The sequence below is a fragment of the Clytia hemisphaerica genome, unplaced genomic scaffold (genome assembly GCF_902728285.1).
Source record: "Clytia hemisphaerica strain Z4C2 unplaced genomic scaffold, Clytia hemisphaerica genome assembly, whole genome shotgun sequence".
NCBI classification, from domain to species: Eukaryota; Metazoa; Cnidaria; class Hydrozoa; order Leptothecata; family Clytiidae; genus Clytia; species Clytia hemisphaerica.
Window position 1 is genome coordinate 148,289 of NW_027103633.1, and position 20,054 is coordinate 168,342.

A 20,054-nucleotide genomic window follows, 5' to 3' on the forward strand; every position below is an offset into this window, starting at 1 on the left:
AAATTTGCAAATGAGAATAACTTCTTTTGTGCTCCGTGTTGAAAGGACGGAAATAGTGAGTTGGATAGTGTCGTGGTCGTGTAAGGAAAAATTTTGAAAGAAACTTCCAAATTGAAGAAAATAATCGATAAAATAATACCTTATCAGGGAAAAAAATGTCGGAGTTTTTCTCGTCGGGGAAAAATTTCGTCACCTAGAGGCATTCTTGTCACTTTTCCCCGACCAAAATTTCAAATTCGTCTCTTTTCCCCGACGAAAATTTTAAATTCGTTACTTTCACCCGAGTAAATTGTCCAAAAGAAATGCTTTCCTTCACTAGCTCGAAAATAGATCTTGTAATTCGACGTTTAAAGTACTAATTTTGGTAAATAAAGGTGTAAAAAAATTAGATTTGAATTTTGGATTCGGTATAAAATTTCGGGTAAATGTTTTGGTCGGGGATAAAAAAATCGGGTACAAGTTTTGGTCGGGTGATAAAATGTCGGGGAAATATCTCGTCACCCCCTCAAAATTTTCGTCACTTTCCCCCGACATTTTTTTCGCCGTACGTCAGTTTATTTCATTAGACGTGAAAAGCAACGACATTTTCAGACACACATATATCGCGACCTAGCCAACGCATATTTCATTTTTAGACCCCATCGGTCGGCACGCGGGTCAGCAACCACCGAGGACATCAACTCCGTCACGTTGTCATTTGCGAAATTAAGTCCCAATAGAAATTTGGAAAAGTCTTATCCGCGAAATATGTTTGCTGACATCAAAGAAGCGCTAATAATGCGTATTTCAACGCGACCAACATGCAGGATTTAACAGTAAAAGGCACAACAACGTGAAAATATTATTTTGCAATAGTGTCAACCGCGAAATTCAATCTCCGCAGAAATTTATCCAATTAAAGTATGAGAATAAATTTTCATAGGAGCCAGCCGTCACTTCACGGTAATTTATGAAAAATTAGTCTAAGAATACTCCAAGGTTTTAAGAAGCTGACTATTGATTCAAAAAAGCCTGGAATATTCAAAATGTTTCATTATCTAAATTACCAAAATCTATTCATGATATGCACCATTGCAATGTCTTCTGACATTACATTACGAACCCAACAGCTGATTGGTTGTAAGTGACGTAAAATCAGTCAATACGTCACTTGCAACCAATAAGCTGTGTGTATATCATGAATTATCAATTAGAATTTACATACTTGAATATTAAAACGGGAACATTTATTCTTCAAGAAAAAAATCATAATTTAGGAACTACACATATTGGAAAAATAAAAACTTGAAAAAAAATAGATTTTATTTTATAATCAATCTATTATGTTTTACAATTTAAAAAAATTATAATTATAAATGCTATCTAGTATATAGTAGCAGGGCTTTGACATCTCATACCTTTTAGACCCATTGAAAGGCAAAATGCGACCAAATGGTTAAGAAAATATCAGCTTGTTATTTTTTATTGCTTAACAAAAATGCCCAGTAGAAAAGCTCATATTAAGAACGATCACAATTAGGCTCTAGAATTTCTTCTCTACTAGACATGACCATGAGAACTGGAGCTTTTTTTATAAGAATATACTCTATGAGAATATTCATGATTAAATTAGCCAATCCTAAGTAAGGCTAAATACTTTCACAAAAATGCCTTTAAAATGATTCAGGTGTATATAACATGTTAAATTTAGATTGTAATTCGATTGGTAGAATACTGAAAGAATATTTGAGAATAGGACAACCAAGGACAACTAAAAACAATTCCAGAATATTTCATTCCTTTTTATCTTAAAATATAAAATTCCCTAATTTACCCTTTAATAAAATTTGTACATATCTACACCTTATTATCACGCTCCAGATAATAGTCGTGATGAAACAATATGTTCCTTCTTTTGAGAATCTCCTTTCACCGTTCTTTCTTCAACCCACCGACAACTCAAATGTTTGATAAATTCACTTGAGGGTTCTTTTCGAATAAAAATTCAGCCTGTTAGAAAAAAAACAAAATTAAAACTTTATAAATGTTCAATCTCCGGGGTATTCAAAAAACTTACATTATAACCAGAGCTATACTATAGACGAAATTTCACCTTGAACTTTTTTCCGCGCAAAGCATTGTGGGCAATTCTCGGAGGTCAAATCTGAGTTTTCACGTTAAGCCGATATCGTCTATTAGTAGAGGTCAATGGTGAAAAAATTGTGCAACTTTGGCTTCTACTATATGTCATTACTTGTAAATATGAACGGAAACAGGACAATAGACCACTTCATTGTATCAAACGATGGCGTACAAGGCAAATGATGACATGACAATGAAAAAATAATCCCTCTTTACACTAAAACGGTAACAAGCATTGGAGTTAGGTAAAAGTGATGGTCTCACAAGTACCTTTGTCTTATAATAAGCGAGTTTATGTAACTGTGTTTTTCTGCGATAGGGACGGTAAGCTTCTAGTTTGTCTACACCCTGACTTAAGGAAGACGGTAAATCAGCACTTTTACCGTCCTCGATTTTGCAGGCCAGAACTACGGGTTATTCCGAATCGCTTCAGGCACTCAGCCGTCTTCAAAAGGACAAATATATAAACTCACCATTCAATCAGTAAAAATGGTAGCAACAAAAAGGCGATGTTTTTGGGAAGCTTGAAAGTTATTAGAAAACACTGAAATAAACCTTTCTTACAAGAAAATCGACGGGATCCTCAGGACGAACTTTGCAACATTCGATGAGTCCTTCCGTTAAGGTCGGCATTACATTCTTCATCAAGTAATTACGGAAAGGAATGGATTGAGCTTCCAACATTTCTTTCTCTTGTTGTTTTACACTGTTCAATTGTGTACGCTAAATGATCAAAAGTGAGATATTAAGTCAGTGAAGGTAGAGAGTCTACAACTTTCGAACACAATTCATTGATGCTGCAACCATTGATTTCAAAGCCCCGAAGGGGCTAGATCCGAAACTTCTGGATGGAAATTGAAGCCGCTTATAGTGGAACTTATTAGTGAAGTATTTAGATAATAAGGTAGAGAGTCTACGAAGACTGCGAAGCGATAAACGTTAGATACACTCTGGTACAGAGTACAATCGATCCAAAATTAAACACATGAAAAATTTCTATAAAGACAAAATTTAGTTTAGAGGTATAAATATGAATGATCCCCTGAATTGTTGGAGTGTTCTAATAATGGTAGACTAGGAAAAAATTCTATATCAAAGTCATCATTGAATCTCCTTAACAGCCTTTAACAAGTCCCTAAGTTTTAAGCCTTCCTTTTAGGTATATCCTTGAAAACAGCACCGTTAGGAAGGCGCATTACCCAGCCCACTTCTGCCCAACCAGGCTAACTCTAAACATTCTAGTGAAGCGACTGAAAAAAGTATTAGTACCCATTCTTCCAGCTTTCTGGCTCGATCACGTGCTTCTTCTGCTTCTTGTTTTTCAAGTTCGTCTTGAACACGTCTTCTTTCGTCAAACTAAAAAATTATGAGAAAAAATGTGCGATGGTATGAGAAGAAGTTGGGAAAGCTGTTGTCTAGTAACATGTGAGAAGTCGTTGAATCGATCCCAATCCGATTTGTTTCCTATGCGAGAATTCCGAGAAGTTGGAAGAACATCAGTCTTGAATCGGGCGATTCATTCAAAAAATAGAAAGTTTTCGGATGAAAATTCACACGATTTGTTCAAGTTTTAACATTTTCTAACTCAAATTTGACCTTTTAACTTTTACCGCTATAATTCATTTGAATAAACCAAAATTTTGAAGAAGATACCAAAAAAAACGTTATATGCCAGTGAAAGTTACTACTTAAAAGCTGGAACTTCATTTACTCACTATCTAATCAGGCACAAAACACTTAAGGAAAACAAGCATTAATGATACTTGGTGAGCATTTCAGAAGGACTTACAGCTCTTTGAATACCAAGGCGTTCAAGTTCTGCTAGTTCATCTGGTGTTGGACCTGTATTGATCAAAGAAATTCATTAAATAAATAAATAGAACCATCTTTAATTATGAGCATGTCATATGCTGAGCTAAGAGTGACACAACATATCCACCACACTTGTATAAATAGCACTTCAAAGATATGATAGGTACTATAGAATATATTCCATCGGGTCAAATGACTCAACTTCGTGTTCTTTTCTTGTCTCCCGATCACTAATGTGTGCTCGACGTCGTTTCTATTGATACTTTTTGAACAGGTAGAAAATATTTTGTTTTTGTAGTTACCATAATTTCGCTCTTTGCCCATAATCTTAATGATCCTTTCTACAGTCTGTCTCATCAATGGTGTGTGGTCTTGAGTGATGTCTTAAAGTAAAAAGAAAACGTGTTATTTTGCGAAATTGATCTGAAATTGATCAGTTTTTTCGAAAGTTTTCTTGACTTTTTAGGATTCTGTATTATAAATCATTATAAGAAATAGCACAGTCCTGACTTGAACATCATGATTGAAGTTAAACAGTAGTGGTAGGCAGGAGCTATGACTGATATAAAACAACTCCACAACTCCATTATAATGGATGGCTTCCGAGAAACCGGTATTTAGAAGTATCCCGGTATTGAAACGTCGAATTTCCAGCATTCTGGTACTCGTTAGAACATTTTTGACTGACCAGTCTTGAGATCATTTTATGAAAAAAATTACTGGTATTCTGATATTTTGTACCCTCGGAAGCCCACAGAATCATAAACTAATAAACGTTTAACTATACATAATAATCGAGTACAGCGGAGTCTCACAACTCGAACACGCACGGGGAACACAAATTTGTTTGAGTTAAGGATGTTTCGAGTTATGGAGTAAGGCTTCTAAGGCATTGTTGATTATAGGGACCAGAAAACTTGCTCGGTAAGGAGACATTCGAGTTATAGAGTTTCGAGTTAAAGAGACTCCACTATAGTATAAATTCCAGTAATCGATAACGATAATCAAGTGATATGGATAGACCTTATCGGAATTTTTGATTTTTCTAAAAAACGATGCATTGTGGGATTATTTCGAGTGTATTACAATAGAATTCCCTCGAGGAATTTCTAAGAGATTTCTATAGTAATACACTCGAAATAATCCCACAATGCATCGCTTTTTTAGAAAAATCAAAAACTCCAATAAGGTCTATTGCAACCATTTACCTAAATTTTCAGGGTGAATTTCAAGTTCGTCGAAATAATTCAAAACAGTTTCATCCTCCGTGTTGGTGTTACGGAAATCCGTCAAACGGCGGTGTAAACCTTCTTCCGTATTATGTGTTCCGGTGACAGCCGTTTCCGGTAGGTTCATGACCCGGTTACGTAAGAAATCATCAGAAGTGTTTAACGAGATAAGATATTCTATAAAAGAAGAATAAGTATTATTTGCCATGTCGTAACAAGGAACTCAAGATAATATTCGCAAATAAACTTCGATGTTGTAGTATACAAAAATCGGAAAGAATGTCACATGCACCAAAACAAAATTCGTTTAATGACATTATGTCTTGCGCAATTCTTTCAATACACACTTTTTTTAATAAGAATATCTTCTATAAGAATATCAGGGTGAAAGTTGGCCAAATCGTAAGAATACCCTAAGAATACCCTTAGGGTGAGTTTCACAGAATTTGATAAGAGTACAGTCATTTTGTATTTGTTTAACAGAAAAAAACTGCTTCCTTTGTTAGACTTGAATTTAAACTTTGAGGCAGAAATGTAATTTTAGTTCCAAATGTTCATTCAAAAGTCCAAAACTCTCAAAAAAGTAAAAAAGTCAAATCCAAAAAAGTAAGAATACGCTAAGAATATTTCACGCTCAATTTTGGCAATTTCATAAGAATACTTGACCATCATCCAAAGTACACTATTGTTATAAAAAAGCGTGTATTATCCCTTTGATGTACGACCTTAATCAATCATGGTCTAATGACACAATCATTTTCAACGATCTAAATTTTAAAATGGGAGTTCCAGTAGAATTTTATTTACCTGGCATCAAAGTTTCATCATAATCGAATTCTTTTTCTCGCTCTTCCAACTCATCTTCGTCTTCCCCAACTGAAAAATAATCGAGGCAAATATATCAAAGGTCCAACAAATCCTTAATACAGATCGTGTTTATACAAAATAGTTAAACTTATGATTTCTCATGGTATTCTAATATAATTTTTTTAATTCTGTCCATTTTTGGGGACTCAGCTCAATCCCCCGAATAATTTTATCTCTGTTCATTCCCCGGGTCCGGGGTTCATTCGCAAATGAAATGTATCCTTACGCGAAAATAATAACTTTGCTTGCTCCATTGTCTTCGGAAAACCATCCAAAATAAAACCCTGTATGTAAAAGAAATCAAAGCTGGTAAATTACTTTAATTACTTCGACATGATGTACATCCATGCCCAGAATGTATGGATAACGGTTGTGGATAACAATATTTTATTTATCGATACTTAGATGTGTGATATTGGTAAATACGGGAAAAAGTGGAAAATTTTAAAAACATCAGTCCGTCATTCAGGGACAAACCGATGGAAAGAATTTCAAAATTTTCGTCTGTTATATACTTAGTTATAGTTGATTACTACTGTTTAAACTTAAGTAGCAGTTTGAGTTAAACCAGTCAAAGTTTCAAATGGAAAAAATATATAAAGCGGAGTCTCCAAAATTCGAAAAATAAAAGGGGAAAGCAAGTTTGTTCGAGTTATAGAGACAAGTTTATAAGGCAAGCCCTTGGTAATTAAAATGACTAGAAATTTGTTCGAATCGACGAGGAGACATTTGAGTCTTAATTATATGGAGACTCTATTGTATATTAATTAAGTTAACCTGGTTTTGACAGGGCATGGATTTCAATTTCTCCGTAAAGAACTTGATGATAAAAGAGTCTTCTAATCGACCTGAAAAAAAAAAGTTGTAAAAAGCTACATACTCAACAGTTTAATTTTCAAACTTTTGAGCAAACTTTTGATTTTCACTATTATCATCAACTTCACAACATGTGCTTGAAGTCATATTATTCTCTTTCACTTGAGTCAGAAGCTTTTCACAGCTAAAAAAAATAGTTTTAATTTTCAGCCTACCATGTAATTTATAAGAAATACCAACCATTGTTTTTTTCTTTGCATTCATTGATATCATCCAGGACTTTCTGATTTTCCTGAGCACGCATGTCATCATCTTCATCTTCTATTTCCTCGTCAGCACGCGCCGCGTTCGTTTTCTGTCAGAATGAGAAAAGGAAGCGAAAGTCAAAAAACAGGATTTCAATTGACTGATACATATACATACATTCTTCTTTCACTACAATCGGAGCCATAATATTTGGCACAAAATGGGAATTCCCTCAAAACTTTAAAGTACGGTTAGAAAGTAAGAGTTCTAACTCTGAGTTTTAACATTAGACTTATGAATTAAGACGACCTTAGGGTCTCAGGATCTAAAAGCTCAAAAATGTTCCAATATGGCTGAGAATACAGCCTGGAATTACCACTTAACCCCTCCTAAATCGAAAAATCCCCTGAAATAAAGTGGAACTACTGAAACTGCAATTATCGCCCAAGCTTTATATTCTGAAAAACGTTAAAATACCAAAAATTGCCAAGATATTCCTGCACTGATTTTAGAAGATTATCAAAATAATCATCATCTTAATGATTAAAATACAAGTTACAAAAAACTGAAATCAAAAAAGAATGAAATATACTACTTCGGGGAAAATTAAAACCGTTATTTATTTTTCTAACGATTTCTAAAAATAAAGGAGACAAAAAAGTCTTTGCTGATTATGCTAGAAGTCAAATTTGGTTAACGAGCACATTATAAATAAGACCTTTGATTCGTTTAAATTTGACCGAAAAAACTAGTGCCAAGGTGCCCAGGCTCCAAAAATCAAATTTGTGAAAAATGAAAAAACACCCACAGATTTTCACCCATGGAACAAGTGTGCCAAATTTCAGCCAAATCCGACCATTTTATGAGGTCTCACAAACATGCTCAGATCCTAGCTCAACTGAAGTTGAGAATATTTGATATACAAAGTAAAAGGTCTCAGAAACTTGTTTTATTTGTACACTACTGCATAGTATACCTACCAAAGTAGCAATGGCTTCATCGATGACATCTTGTATCTTAATATGATGAAGTTTATAATGTTCACAAAGTTGTTTGGCCACTGTTGTTTTACCGCTGGCAGGTGGTCCAAGAATGCACGCGCGAATCGGCTGAAATGAAAAATAATATGAAATACATACTCATATGAAAGTCATTTTAAGGAAGACTTCGCGCATTTTCGCCCATACCTGGATTAATTTACGCGAAGATTATATTTCCCGAGTTTCGAGAGTTTTTCTAAAAATTCGCAAAAATTTAGATCCCACAAAAATTTTAAAAATCTTTCAATTAGCAAAGTTCGAAAAAATTTTAAAATCATAATTTCTGTTGAAACCCATAGAAAAATGCAAGACATTAGGTTCAATGGAGGCTGATTCGTAGAACATTATCACCGCGAAGATTTTCATTTTCTGTGCTCGCGAAAAAAGTTCCGCAATTTTAATGCCTTTTATCTAAAACTATACAGATATCTAAAATTTCGAAACTTTCTAGTATAGAATTCGTCAGCAAAAAGGTGACAAAAAAATTCATAACATATTCTACTGATGAATTTTTGTTCCCGATATGATATTTTTACCAGAGTTGTTATTATGTGGTAGGTAGGTAATAACGAGGCTAAGTATCGATAGATATCTTAAAACTCTCCGCGTAGTATATCAAGAAAAAATTCGTTATAGAAGCAGAGTTGATTTCTTTGCAGGGTAAGTCTACCTTGCTTTCTGCTTAGCCTGTAGAAAAGTTTTACGGCACGAACGAAGATTAGAGGGAATGCGTCCATCATAGCAAACATTTATCCATACTTAACCTTGCTAATAACTTTATAATAAACCATACCAAGAGATTTCTGTTCTCCTTGAATTCTTTGATGATTTTCGGCATATTTTCGACAAAACCAACCTAAAAAAGAAGAAGTATAACACCGTGACAAGACCAATAAATAAAAAGTCTAACAGTATTTCGAACTGTGGCGTTTTTAAGCAATAATGTGAAGATGAAACACCATTGAAATTGTTAAAATACTCTTATCATATCTTCTCTGTAAAATCTAACACCAAGATAGACTGGGAATATTCAAATTCAAAGGGCTTCTCTTTTCAATATCCATGCATGAGGTGGGCCCCCTGGGAAATTTTCTCGGACTACCCCCCTGTGTATGGATATAAGTGGGGTGGTCAAATATGTGTGAGCTTTAGTTTAAACGGCGAGCTTTTCGCCCTGCCAATTCTAATCGTGAATTAAAGTTGGTAAAAAGCTTGCTGTCTAAAATCAATGTAATGCCCTCTTTTGAAGTCGATGCAATGTTTTCTTTCAATCTTATACAAGCAAAGATTTTAACTGCCATTTTCAAACTAGAGCTTAGTAGGTCACTTACATCCGACACCCAGTTGATAGTCATACTTTCTTTGATGAACGTTGGATCCATTCGAAGGTTTACCAATAACATGTCAAAATCTGCTTGCTAAAGTAAAAACAAAAGAAAAAACCTCAGAAATCATTAGGCTTAGGGTTGTGAGTAAACGAGGTGTGAATTCATTGCAGGTGTTTTCTAAGATTTTAGCTGAATATCAGATAAAAAAGAAAATAATTTTTCTTTTATTCAATTCAAGTTGCAGTAATACTGACTGGGATACATGATTTGATTCATCTTACCGAGGAAACATTGCAGAGTTTTTTTTTGGTCAAATTGAACTCCTGTAGAATTGTTATTTTTTTTAATATTTCTAATGCTTTCAATGTTGTCACTTCTTTCAGATACCAAAGATTATGAAATCGTGCGAATCGTATTAAACGAAAGATAGCATACCTCTATTTCTTTTTCGATAAGTGCATCTTCTCTGGAGACGAATTTTGTTTTACCATTCCCTAAGTTCTTGCTGATCGCCTGAATAGATAGAACCAAGATGAAATTGTCCCAAAAACGATAAAGTAGTAATGAACCTCATAAATTACTAACATGACAATTGTAAGGGACGTAATAGTATATTGATATAAACATTGCTTTCGAAGTGAGTTATACAGTTATACTAAGTAGGTTAGAAAATCTTATAAACAAAGCAGACAAAATGAATGATAGTAAACAATAGTGATGAGTCTCACAATTATTTGAATCATTTGGACCTCGTATTTCTTTAGCAATAAAGCTAAACTAACTGTTGTATTTGTTTGATGAAACACAAAAGATTTTTGAAAAAATTTGACGTGTCATTGACTTATGGGTCAGCTAAAATATTCACCTAAATCTTAGGCGTCACCTGAATTCTTAGGGGAACCTAAAAGCTGCTGCTCAGCCATGACCATACTCCTCGATAAGCTATTCTTCAAGGATTATTTATATTATAGGTTTTCCGGCCTAAATTTTCATCGTTGTTCTTTATTAATTTCAAACTTGAGGCATAAACGACTCACCCTGACCATATCTTCCAATGTTGATTTCGAATCATCTACAGCCAAAACATATCTCACTTTTGGCTTTGCATCACAAATATTTAACACAACACTTGCTAAATCTTTCACGTGAATTGCAGGAAGGATGTTTTGACCATTACCAAATATTTTGAGATGTTGTTCAGCACCTAACCAAGCTCCTTTAAACAAAAAGTGGAAAATCTTCTCGCCTTCACCATAAGCGACACCAGATGCTATTACATACGTCATTAACTTTGTTTTGTTGGTTTTACCCAATTTAATGACCAGCTTTTCACAACTTAAATGATCTTTAAAATTTGGATGGGCTTTACGTTTACGATAATCCTCTTCGGTGAATGGCATTTCTGGGTCATCCTATTAAATGATAATAGCGAGGTTAAGCACGGCTTTTGACCGTAAAGTGCGATACCGTAGGCCTGTACATAACTTGTCAAAGCAAACCATGCAAGTGAAATCTTATATATAGGCCTACGGTGTAAATAAACACTTGCTTAACCTTGCTAATTAGGTTTAAAACAGCAACACAATATCAATTAGAGCTTTCAAAAATTGAGTGGAATCTCCATAACTCGAACCTTTATTTTATTGCACAAAAATGTCTCCTTAACTCGAAAAGTTTTCTCTTCCCTTCATTTAACAAAGCCTTATAAAAAAGTCTCTTATAATTCGAAATTTCTTTAACTCAAACAAATTTGTGTCCTTCGAAAGTATTTGAGTTAAGTTATGGAGACTCCATTGTAGCCTAAAAAACTTACAGCTAATGAAAGACTAAATTAGCCTGGTCAAACCTTGAGTGATAGGCAATGATGTAATTTTTTCTTACTAATGAAACCGTTGTAAAAAACTTTGAACAGGTTCAACTCATATCATACTTGCCTCCTTGCTTTAATTTCAGGTATAATTTATATTGATTTAGAAACCATGTCTGGCTTACTCATAGAAAGCTTTTGTCTGAGTTGGCTGACATTGGGAAGAACCTTTTGGTTTTATTCTCGTTATTTAGTTCGACAATAAGAAACTTCCACTTGACCAATAGTTTATGTGTCACTTTCATTTTATTAATTATGAATGAAATTATATCATAATATAGAATTAAACTTACTGGGTCTAAGGGTTTACTTTTTGCCCATGTGAGAACAGTTGACACACAAATGAAAATTTTTTGTGTTTCAAAACTTTCCATTTCTGCATTGAGAGCTACAAGAAAGAAAAATGACGAGATTAAAAATTACACACTCTTTTAACCAGTAAATTTTGGCTCAGGCTGGGCGTTTCATTTTTTTTTAATTTTCAGACTTAAATGTGCTTGCAGTGTTCTTAATACGCTTAGTTTCTTCACATAAAACTGAAGATGGGTTTAAAATCTGTTAAAATCATTATTTTCTTAGAAATTTCTGAAATCTGAGGCTCGGAATTGTTCTTAGAATAAATAATCTTAGGTTTTGGCCAATTTAAAGCCTCGTGTTCTTATAAAATTGTTCTTATAAAAAAAGCATGCACATATAAATATTCGAGGGGTTTATCTAAATAATCCTGCATTACTAAAAATAGACAAAAAGAACGACATATTTCGCCGTCCACAACCCCGACCGAAACTAACTGTACCACCCCTAGCGATTCATTCCCTTTCGTTTGTCACGGGAACTAATTACATGTGGTCTAAAAGAACGACAAATTACGTGTTACAATGCAGGAACAGACTGTTCACTATGTTCATAAGTGTTCGGCTTTTTTTGATTTACACAATTAACAAAGGAAAATAAAGATTTGATTCAATCATAGATGAGGAAGAACCTCTATTATACGATTCGAAAGAGCTAGAAATATATAAAACAAATAATGATTATAAAGGCATACCTGAGACAGCCCATATAGCTTCCTCGACTTGTGCAGGATCAGAAACAATGTCATAGATGATGAAATCACATTGCATCAAGGCTGGTAATAAGTCTTCATTATTGTTATACTATAAAGACAGATAAAAAACCAATTCAATGTTTATTTTAAGCCTACAAACATCTCACTAATCGAGCTTTGGAATTGCACTGTTGAAAAGATGAAGCTTTTCGGTCTATGACCAAGAATTATGTTTAATCTGATGTGTATTTCAGTGAGAAAAGTGTAGTATTAATGTTTAGATAAACCAATAAAAATGTCTAAATTATGATATCATACGTCGATAGAGCATTCGCCTTACAATCTAAGGGTTGTGGGTTCGATCCCCGGTCACCGCCAACTGAGCAGATGAGTAGCTTAGATTGAGGAATCTGATGTAGGTGCTCCACCTCAGCATTCGATCTCCCAGGTCTAGCGCGAATAGTAAAGGGGATAGACTTCATCACTCCCGGCTCCACCGACAACCAACAGATGAATATACTTACTTACGCCACAAACAAATTAAAATGTTTTTTTATCTATCATGAGATCATTAAAATTTAGCATAAATTAACTTTTATTAGGAGTAAAGGGACCTATGACGTAACTGGATTACCAAATAACTTAAAAATGCTATATCTCAAGTTTGAAAAGGAGTTAAGAGGACGTTGATCCCTCATTGAATCAGAAATTTCGTGCAGAATACAATCAGGGGAGCTATGAGGCTTTTTGTTGACTTTGAAACCTGGGAAATTTTTTCACCATTTTGGGCCTGACGACGTCACAAAAATAGAGAAAATGTAATATCTCGAGTCTGGGGTTGAGGATTTACTGTTGTTCTTTTTTTACTCAATTGTTAACTTTTCTCACTCTCTCTCTTTGCAATGCAAACATAGTGGAAGAATGTGAGAGTTCTGGAGTGCGCGTGATCCCTTTTATATTAATTATAATCATCCTGTGATCAAAGTCAAAAGATTAAAAATAACGATCACAAAGATTTATAAAATCAACTTTTAAATAATTTCTTTTAAAAAACTTGACCAAAAAAAACCTTACTTACCTGTATTATTGAATTGACCCAATCTGGTTTTTCAGAAGTGTTGTATTTTAAAGTACCAATAACTTGATAACATTGATCTTTAGTAAGAGCTTGATCCTGGTTGCTTCCTTGAGACAGGTTATCATCTTCGTCTACTGAGGTAGCGCCAACTTTTGCTTGGGCAAGAACCTAGAAAGTTATATTTTAAATAATAAAAGCCCTGTATCCTGTATTTCAAAAAAAGGATGTATATCATCTCACCAGTCTAACTAATCTTTTAGCACTTTTCATCTACCAGATCTAAGATGTATTTCTTATAATTAAGCTTATTAAAGAAGATACAGTGCGTGACATTGTCGATCTGGGCTTCAGCCTATTTCTTTACGTTTGCGGTTAGATTCCAGGACTGTGTAATTGATCGAGGAATGGAGGATTGCAAAAATTTAGGTATTTTGTTTAGAAAATGCAAATAAGGTCCCAATTTTAGCTACTGATCGACCTACCAACCCATTTTTAAAGCTTCTAGGACACAAACCAAACAATCGATTGGGCCTTGCCGTACTTAAAACATTTTTTATGAACCAGACAGTCGTAAAAGATTTGGGAATCCTTGCAACAATTGATTATTTTAATAACAAAAAATTTAACAAACTTTTTCATCGCCATTTCTTTAATGTATGACTACACTCTACAAATTGTTGGTGATACCAATTTTAGAATATCGCTGTTTTATGGAGTCCAGTACTGTTGGTCTCATTCAGAGACTTGAAGACATTCAAAAATCCTTTCCAAAAAGGATAAAAAGAACCTCATTAGTTATTCAATAGGCCGTTGCGTTCTCCAAAACAACTGTCATTGGGAGTGTCTCAGTCCAAAATATTTAACTATTCCCTATCTCATCATCTCTGCCATTTCTGACAAAAGGAAGTAACAGACATGAAGTCGAAATTGAGAAAATTGACCAAGCGCGTTTTATTCTAGCATCGGATGCAGATAGTACATATAAAAAAACTAATGACTGATTATTGTTCTACTCATCGAAGATTAGTTTTTAGCATCACTGCTTTTCTCACAATGTTCATTGTTGCAGAGAAAAACAAGACCCTTGAAGAAAGAAGTAACTGACTAGTTTTCTGAAGAATATTTCTTACAATAGGAAGTAAGTGATACCTTTTTCTGACAAAAAGAAGCAAAACAGTCATTTACTTCTTTTTGTCAGAAAAAATTCTCCAGAAACCTGTCAGTTGCTTCTTTATTCAAAAAAAATTTTTCCAGATTGATAACACAAAAAAATTTTTTTCCAAGCTAAAAAAATTAAGTTTTGACAAAAAGAATCCATTTTTGCAAACAAATGAAAATTCATAAAAATGTCAGTTACTTCCATTTGTCAGAAATGGACAGCTATGTTTGGAAGGTGTTAGAAGGGATAGTACCTAACGTGAATAGCAGTATAAAAGCTTAAGAAAATCCCCGGCTTGACCGGCTGTGCCAACTGTCCATCTCCATAAATCAAACATCCAAGCTTAGAGATTGCACTCTTTCTATAAAAGGTGCAAAACTATTCAATGCATATGAGCATAAGAAACTTAAATAACATTTCAACTGAAAGATTTAAAAAATGTCCTTGACACTCCGAAAGTCCATCTATCCCTGGATGCAGTGTGAACCCGAAATCTGCCCATTTCTGACAAAAGGAAGTAACTGACATTTTTATGAATTCTCATTTTTTTCCAAAAATGGATTCTTTGGGTCAAAACTTAATTCTTTAGCTTGGAAAAATTTTATTTTGTGTTATCAATCTGGAAAATTTTTTTTTGAATAAAGAAGCAACTGACAGAATTTTTTCTGACAAAAAGAAGTAAATGACTGTTTTGCTTCTTTTTGTCAGAAAAAGGTATCACTTACTTCATTTTGTCAGAAATATTCTTCAGAAAACTGGTCAGTTACTTCTTTCTTCAATTTCTTTTGGTCGAGGTTTACTGACAAAACAAGGTCTTGTCTTTCTCTGCAACAATGAACATAGTCGAACGTGCAAACGCACTGGGCTCAACTTCAGTGGCTTCAAATTATTCATAGGCCCAATTGTAGACCAGATATTCACCCAAGGAACAAGTGTGCAAAAGTTCAGCCAAATCAAACAATTTTTGAAGTCTCCAGGCTGCCCCTAAGTTTTGGCCTCGTTTTGGCGAAAAACTCGTCCTCAGGCCCCAAAAATCAAAATTTTTGAAAAAATGAAAAAAAAAAAAACCCAGATATTCACCCAAGGAACAAGTGTGCAAAATTTCAGCCAAATCCGACCATTTTTGAATTCTCCAGGCTGCCCCAAAGTTTTAGCCTCGTTTTGACGAAAAACTTGTCCCCAGGCCCAAAAAATCAAAATTTTCAAAAAATGAAAAAACACCCCCAGATATTCACCTAGGGAACAAGTGTGCCAAATTTTAGCCAAATCTGACCATTTTTAAGTCTCCAGGCTGCCCCAAAGTTTTAGCCTCGTTTTGACGAAAAACTCTTCCTTAGGCCCCAAAAATCAAAATTCTCAAAAAATGAAAAAAAAAAAACCCAGATATTCACCCAAGGAACAAGTGTGCCAAATTTCAGCCAAATCCGACCATTTTTGAAGTCTCCAGGCTGCCCTAAAGTTTTTGTGACAGACAGACAGACACACACACAGACATTGTCAGATTGTAGCTCAACTGAAGTTGAGAATTGTGAGAAAAGCAGTGATGCTCAAAAATAATCTTCAATGAGTATAACAATAATCAGTTATTTATTTTTTGATATATACTATCTGCCTAAAAGGATGGGTGAAAACATACAATCTGACGAATATGCAATCTCGAAATCGTAAGGACCGCGTTCGCCTAAAAAGACTGGGGATTGTGTTTATGAATAGGACGCCGTATCAGTTTTTGACTTTCTGGCGCACAACAAGATTCTTGTTGTAAAATTTTCCGCGGGAGGACTATTTTCCTCAGATGTATAATTTTCAAGTGCCTTCAGAGGTTTACCGTACACGTAAGAAAATTATGAACAGCTGTTATCAGGTTATCAAATGACTGACCAATCAAAGCAGCAAGATTTCAAAACAAATGAACTACGCAGCTCCACTCTCAGCTCTAACTCTATCATTTTTGTTTTGATTTAATTTTGTATTTTAGTGACCAGCCAGGTCATTGTTGTTTTGTTTTGGCGAATGTGACGGTCTTTTGAATAACTAATTACTCCACAGCAGTTACCTAGAGACAAGATAATTTACCATGTTTTTATTGGCTGAGGGAAAGTAATGTATGTGGAGTAATTAGTTATTCAAAAGACTGTCGCGTTTGCTAAAACATCTATTCATTTGAGGGCTATGCATGTTAGCCTCCACTGATGCAAGTTGCCCGATCTCATTGTAGTGGGTTCAGGAAAGCTAATTCAAAATCAATAATTGACATGAAAAATATCTGCTGAGATTCTTTTCCTCTTGACAGATTGATCAACCAGAGACACGGTGGTGTTGTACAGTGTTTTCAATCTAACCTGAAATACCACCGTACACCCACTGGACTCCACCATGCAATGTACGGCCCCAGGGTCGTCCAGAGACGTGGTTCACCAAGAATCTTACCTGAGCACTTTGCTCAAACACCTACACATGTAACACAATGACCCTGCCAACGCACCGGACAGTCCAGTGCAGTGATTTGTCCGGCAGTTAGTCACACTAGGAAATCAAGCTTTCAGAAAAAACAACATCAGTCATCTACAGGATGTATTTGCAACAACAATGATGAGAGTTACCTGAATCAAGTTCGAAAGACAATTAATTAAAACTTGAAAGTTTGAAATAAAATAAAATGTGCAGCAGCCAAATTCACCCAACCAAAATTTGTCATTCAACTCCTGAGACAGCGCTTCCATTTTTAAGGTCTTGTTTATATGCTAAAGTAAAAACAATTCTGCACATTCATCATTCATCTATTATGGCTCAAACTTTAGGCAATTTCTCATAGTTTTTGAGAATGTTAATTTCATTAAAAAGTGCAGGGTTATTTTTTCATGAATCCCTATAGAAGTTTTGCAGCGCATTTTTTGCTTGAGAGTCAGGTAAACGATATAGCGCATTCGCAGCATTAATCTTTGATAAGCATTTCGGCGGGACGCTAGTGTGACTAACTGTCCGGTGCCAAAAAGTATCCCTTAGCCATACCGGAAACCTTTTCTCTGGTGTGTGTGTGTTGGTGTTAATTTTTTTTAACTTCTGAACATAGGGACATGTGTGTTTGAAAAATAATGCCCACCAAATGCACAGGACTCAAGTCCAGTGTTGAGATTATCCGGTGCTAAAAAATATACTCATCCGACACGGGACTTTGCGTATATCTGGTGTTTGTAAAGTATGTATGGTGCGTCGGCAGGGTCGTGTAACACAAGCACACGTAAGTTAGCTCATCTCATTGATATTATTGACAGGACCCTGCCAAAGCACCAGACTTAACCAAAAGTCTGGTGTAAATGAGAATTTTTTTCACCACCGGACAATCTCTACACCGGACTTAAGGAAGTCGGATGTCCGGTGTGGGGAAGGATATTTTTTCCACTGGATAATCAAAACACCGGACATGACCAGTCCGGTGCGTCCGGTGTTTCTTAATTTTTTGTTTCATAAATGTCCGGCATCCAAACACCGGACTGACATCTAACTGTTATTGTGTCCGGTGTAGCGAAAGGATACTTTTTGCCACCGGCCAAATCCAAAATTTCCTGTATGCAACACCAGACTGACATCGTACTTATTATTGCGTCCGTTGCATGCAGCGAAAGGATACTTTTGGCCATCGGACAAATACACCAGACAGTCTGGTGCATCGGCAGGGTCCTTTATTAACCAATGAATTCGAAAGTAGTACCGTGAGATTGGGTAACTTGAATCAGTGGAGGCTAACATGCATAGCCTGACAATGTCAATCGAACAAATCGAAGGCCGAATCAATTGAACGCAATCGAATGATTGAAATTCTATTGCCGAACGCAATCGAATGCCAATCGAATATTACCGCGATTTTCTCGATTGATTCGATAGCGTTCGATTAGTGCCTGGATTCGATTGATTCGATTAATTCGGCCAAAGCACGTTCGTTGCCTTGATTTATCTATCGTATCGATACTTAACAGTTACATCAAAATGTTCGAAAATGTCAATATAAAAATTGCGTAATCAGAGAGCGTATGTCTCGCTCATTTTAAAAAGGCCGAGACAAACTTTCAATAATTGGATTGTAACATCGAGTTAAGTCTATTTTGTTAAGTCACCAGGGGGTAAATAAAACAGACCTTGATACATTTATTGTTCGTTTCAACTTGACGATTCGTTTAAAACTCAGCCTCCTAAATATTTGGGGTAGGTAAAATATGTACAAAGAAATTCATACTTTTCCAACCCGGCGAATCTTTAAAAAAGAAGCGAACAATAAAATATAATTACCCTTTCCAAATAAACCTCTTCGACGGCGAGCGTAGTCTACTCTGACATAATTGTAAAATTTATGGGATGGGAGTTTGACATAGTAATGTAATGTTGTTTGGGGAATTATGAAGTTCTCTGGAATTTCGATTGCATTTATTCAGGTTGATTTTTTATGACTTCTAATGGTACTTTTTCTAACGAGTTTGATTACTCTGTTCTCACACTTATGTCTTTTTTTTTCGCTTCCTTTTCCGTGATTACTTTTATTTATATTTTAAAGACAGGTAAGAAGGCATATTGATGTAACTGCTTAACCTACTTAATAAGAGGCGCTCAAAATTGAAAGGAATTGAGGTAAATCGGAATCTAATTTAATCGACCACCCGTCGAACGCAGTCGAACGCAGTCGAATGTAATCGAATATCAATCAAACGTAATCGAATATCAATCGAACGTAATCGAATATCAAACGAATTAATCGAATTTTGCCCAGAATTTTACGTTCGATTGATATTTGATTGCATTCGGCAATCCAATGAAAGACACCTCTGGCTGGTCATTAAAAAATACAAAGTTAAATCAAAACAAAAATGGTAGAGTAAAGATGCAAGCGGAGCTGCGTAGTTGTATTTTAATCTCACGGTATATACTGCAAGTTAACCTATATTAATCCATATCTCATTGAAAATAATCAATTGCTCATCAATAAATATCAATTGTTGCCTAAAATCGATCCCTTCAACTTCATCCTTTATATCGATATTTATAAAAACAAGATCAGCATACCTTGCCAATTATGCCACTTGAATAACAGTCAACATGGTTAACAAATACTGTAACAGTTTCATTGGAAAGTCTATCAGTCATTTTCTTCTGTCTTCTTTTGAAAGAGTATTGAAAATCGACAAAGCAAAAGCTGAGCTGATTGCTCACCAAAAGTTTTGCTGTGTGGAGACCATGTATAAACAAAGATCATGGAAACTGTTCGGTAAAATATTTGCTTTTCGTTCTGCAAATTACCGCTCTGGATCTAGCCTCAGTTATCTAATTTTTTATTTGATACTGTAGGAAATATTGCTGGATATTTTGCTTTTGATAACAAATTAAAATTTTAAAATGCTTTGCTTTTAAGAAAACTTTCGAAATTCTTCAAATCTTTTATATTTTCCACCCA

The 20,054-nt window shown here is 34.9% G+C and overlaps 1 protein-coding gene across 2 annotated transcripts; it reads right to left on the bottom strand.

The window, feature by feature from the left end:
- Positions 1 to 1,204: 1,204 nt before the first annotated feature.
- Positions 1,205 to 19,863, bottom strand: LOC136802620 (adenylate kinase 7-like). 2 transcript variants are annotated; one of them, XM_067059371.1, is made up of 19 exons: positions 19,667 to 19,863; positions 13,453 to 13,620; positions 12,375 to 12,483; positions 11,620 to 11,714; positions 10,497 to 10,871; positions 9,895 to 9,972; positions 9,463 to 9,549; positions 8,925 to 8,987; positions 8,072 to 8,200; positions 7,086 to 7,200; positions 6,807 to 6,877; positions 6,256 to 6,313; positions 5,970 to 6,038; positions 5,142 to 5,339; positions 4,236 to 4,316; positions 3,911 to 3,963; positions 3,391 to 3,477; positions 2,686 to 2,844; positions 1,205 to 1,989 (listed from the first exon to the last, which is right to left on the bottom strand). In XM_067059371.1, the coding sequence occupies exons 1-19, from the start codon at positions 19,745 to 19,747 to the stop codon at positions 1,939 to 1,941; spliced, it is 2,127 nt and encodes a 708-aa protein (XP_066915472.1). In that variant the 5' UTR covers positions 19,748 to 19,863; the 3' UTR covers positions 1,205 to 1,938. The 2 variants fall into 2 exon arrangements, with proteins under 2 accessions (XP_066915472.1, XP_066915473.1); XM_067059372.1 differs by lacking the exon at positions 8,072 to 8,200 and having other exon boundaries at positions 1,761 to 1,989; positions 19,667 to 19,831.
- Between the last annotated feature and the right edge of the window lie 191 nt (positions 19,864 to 20,054).

Coding starts and splice junctions, on each gene's coding strand:
- LOC136802620 (XM_067059371.1), bottom strand. CDS start 19,747: ATGACTGATAGACTTTCCAATGAAACTGTTACAGTATTTGTTAACCAT. Junction 4,317..5,141: donor AATTCACCCTGAAAATTTAG/GTAAATGGTTGC, acceptor TTTTACTTTAAG/ACATCACTCAAGACCACACA. Junction 3,964..4,235: donor GGGCAAAGAGCGAAATTATG/GTAACTACAAAA, acceptor TGATCAATACAG/GTCCAACACCAGATGAACTA.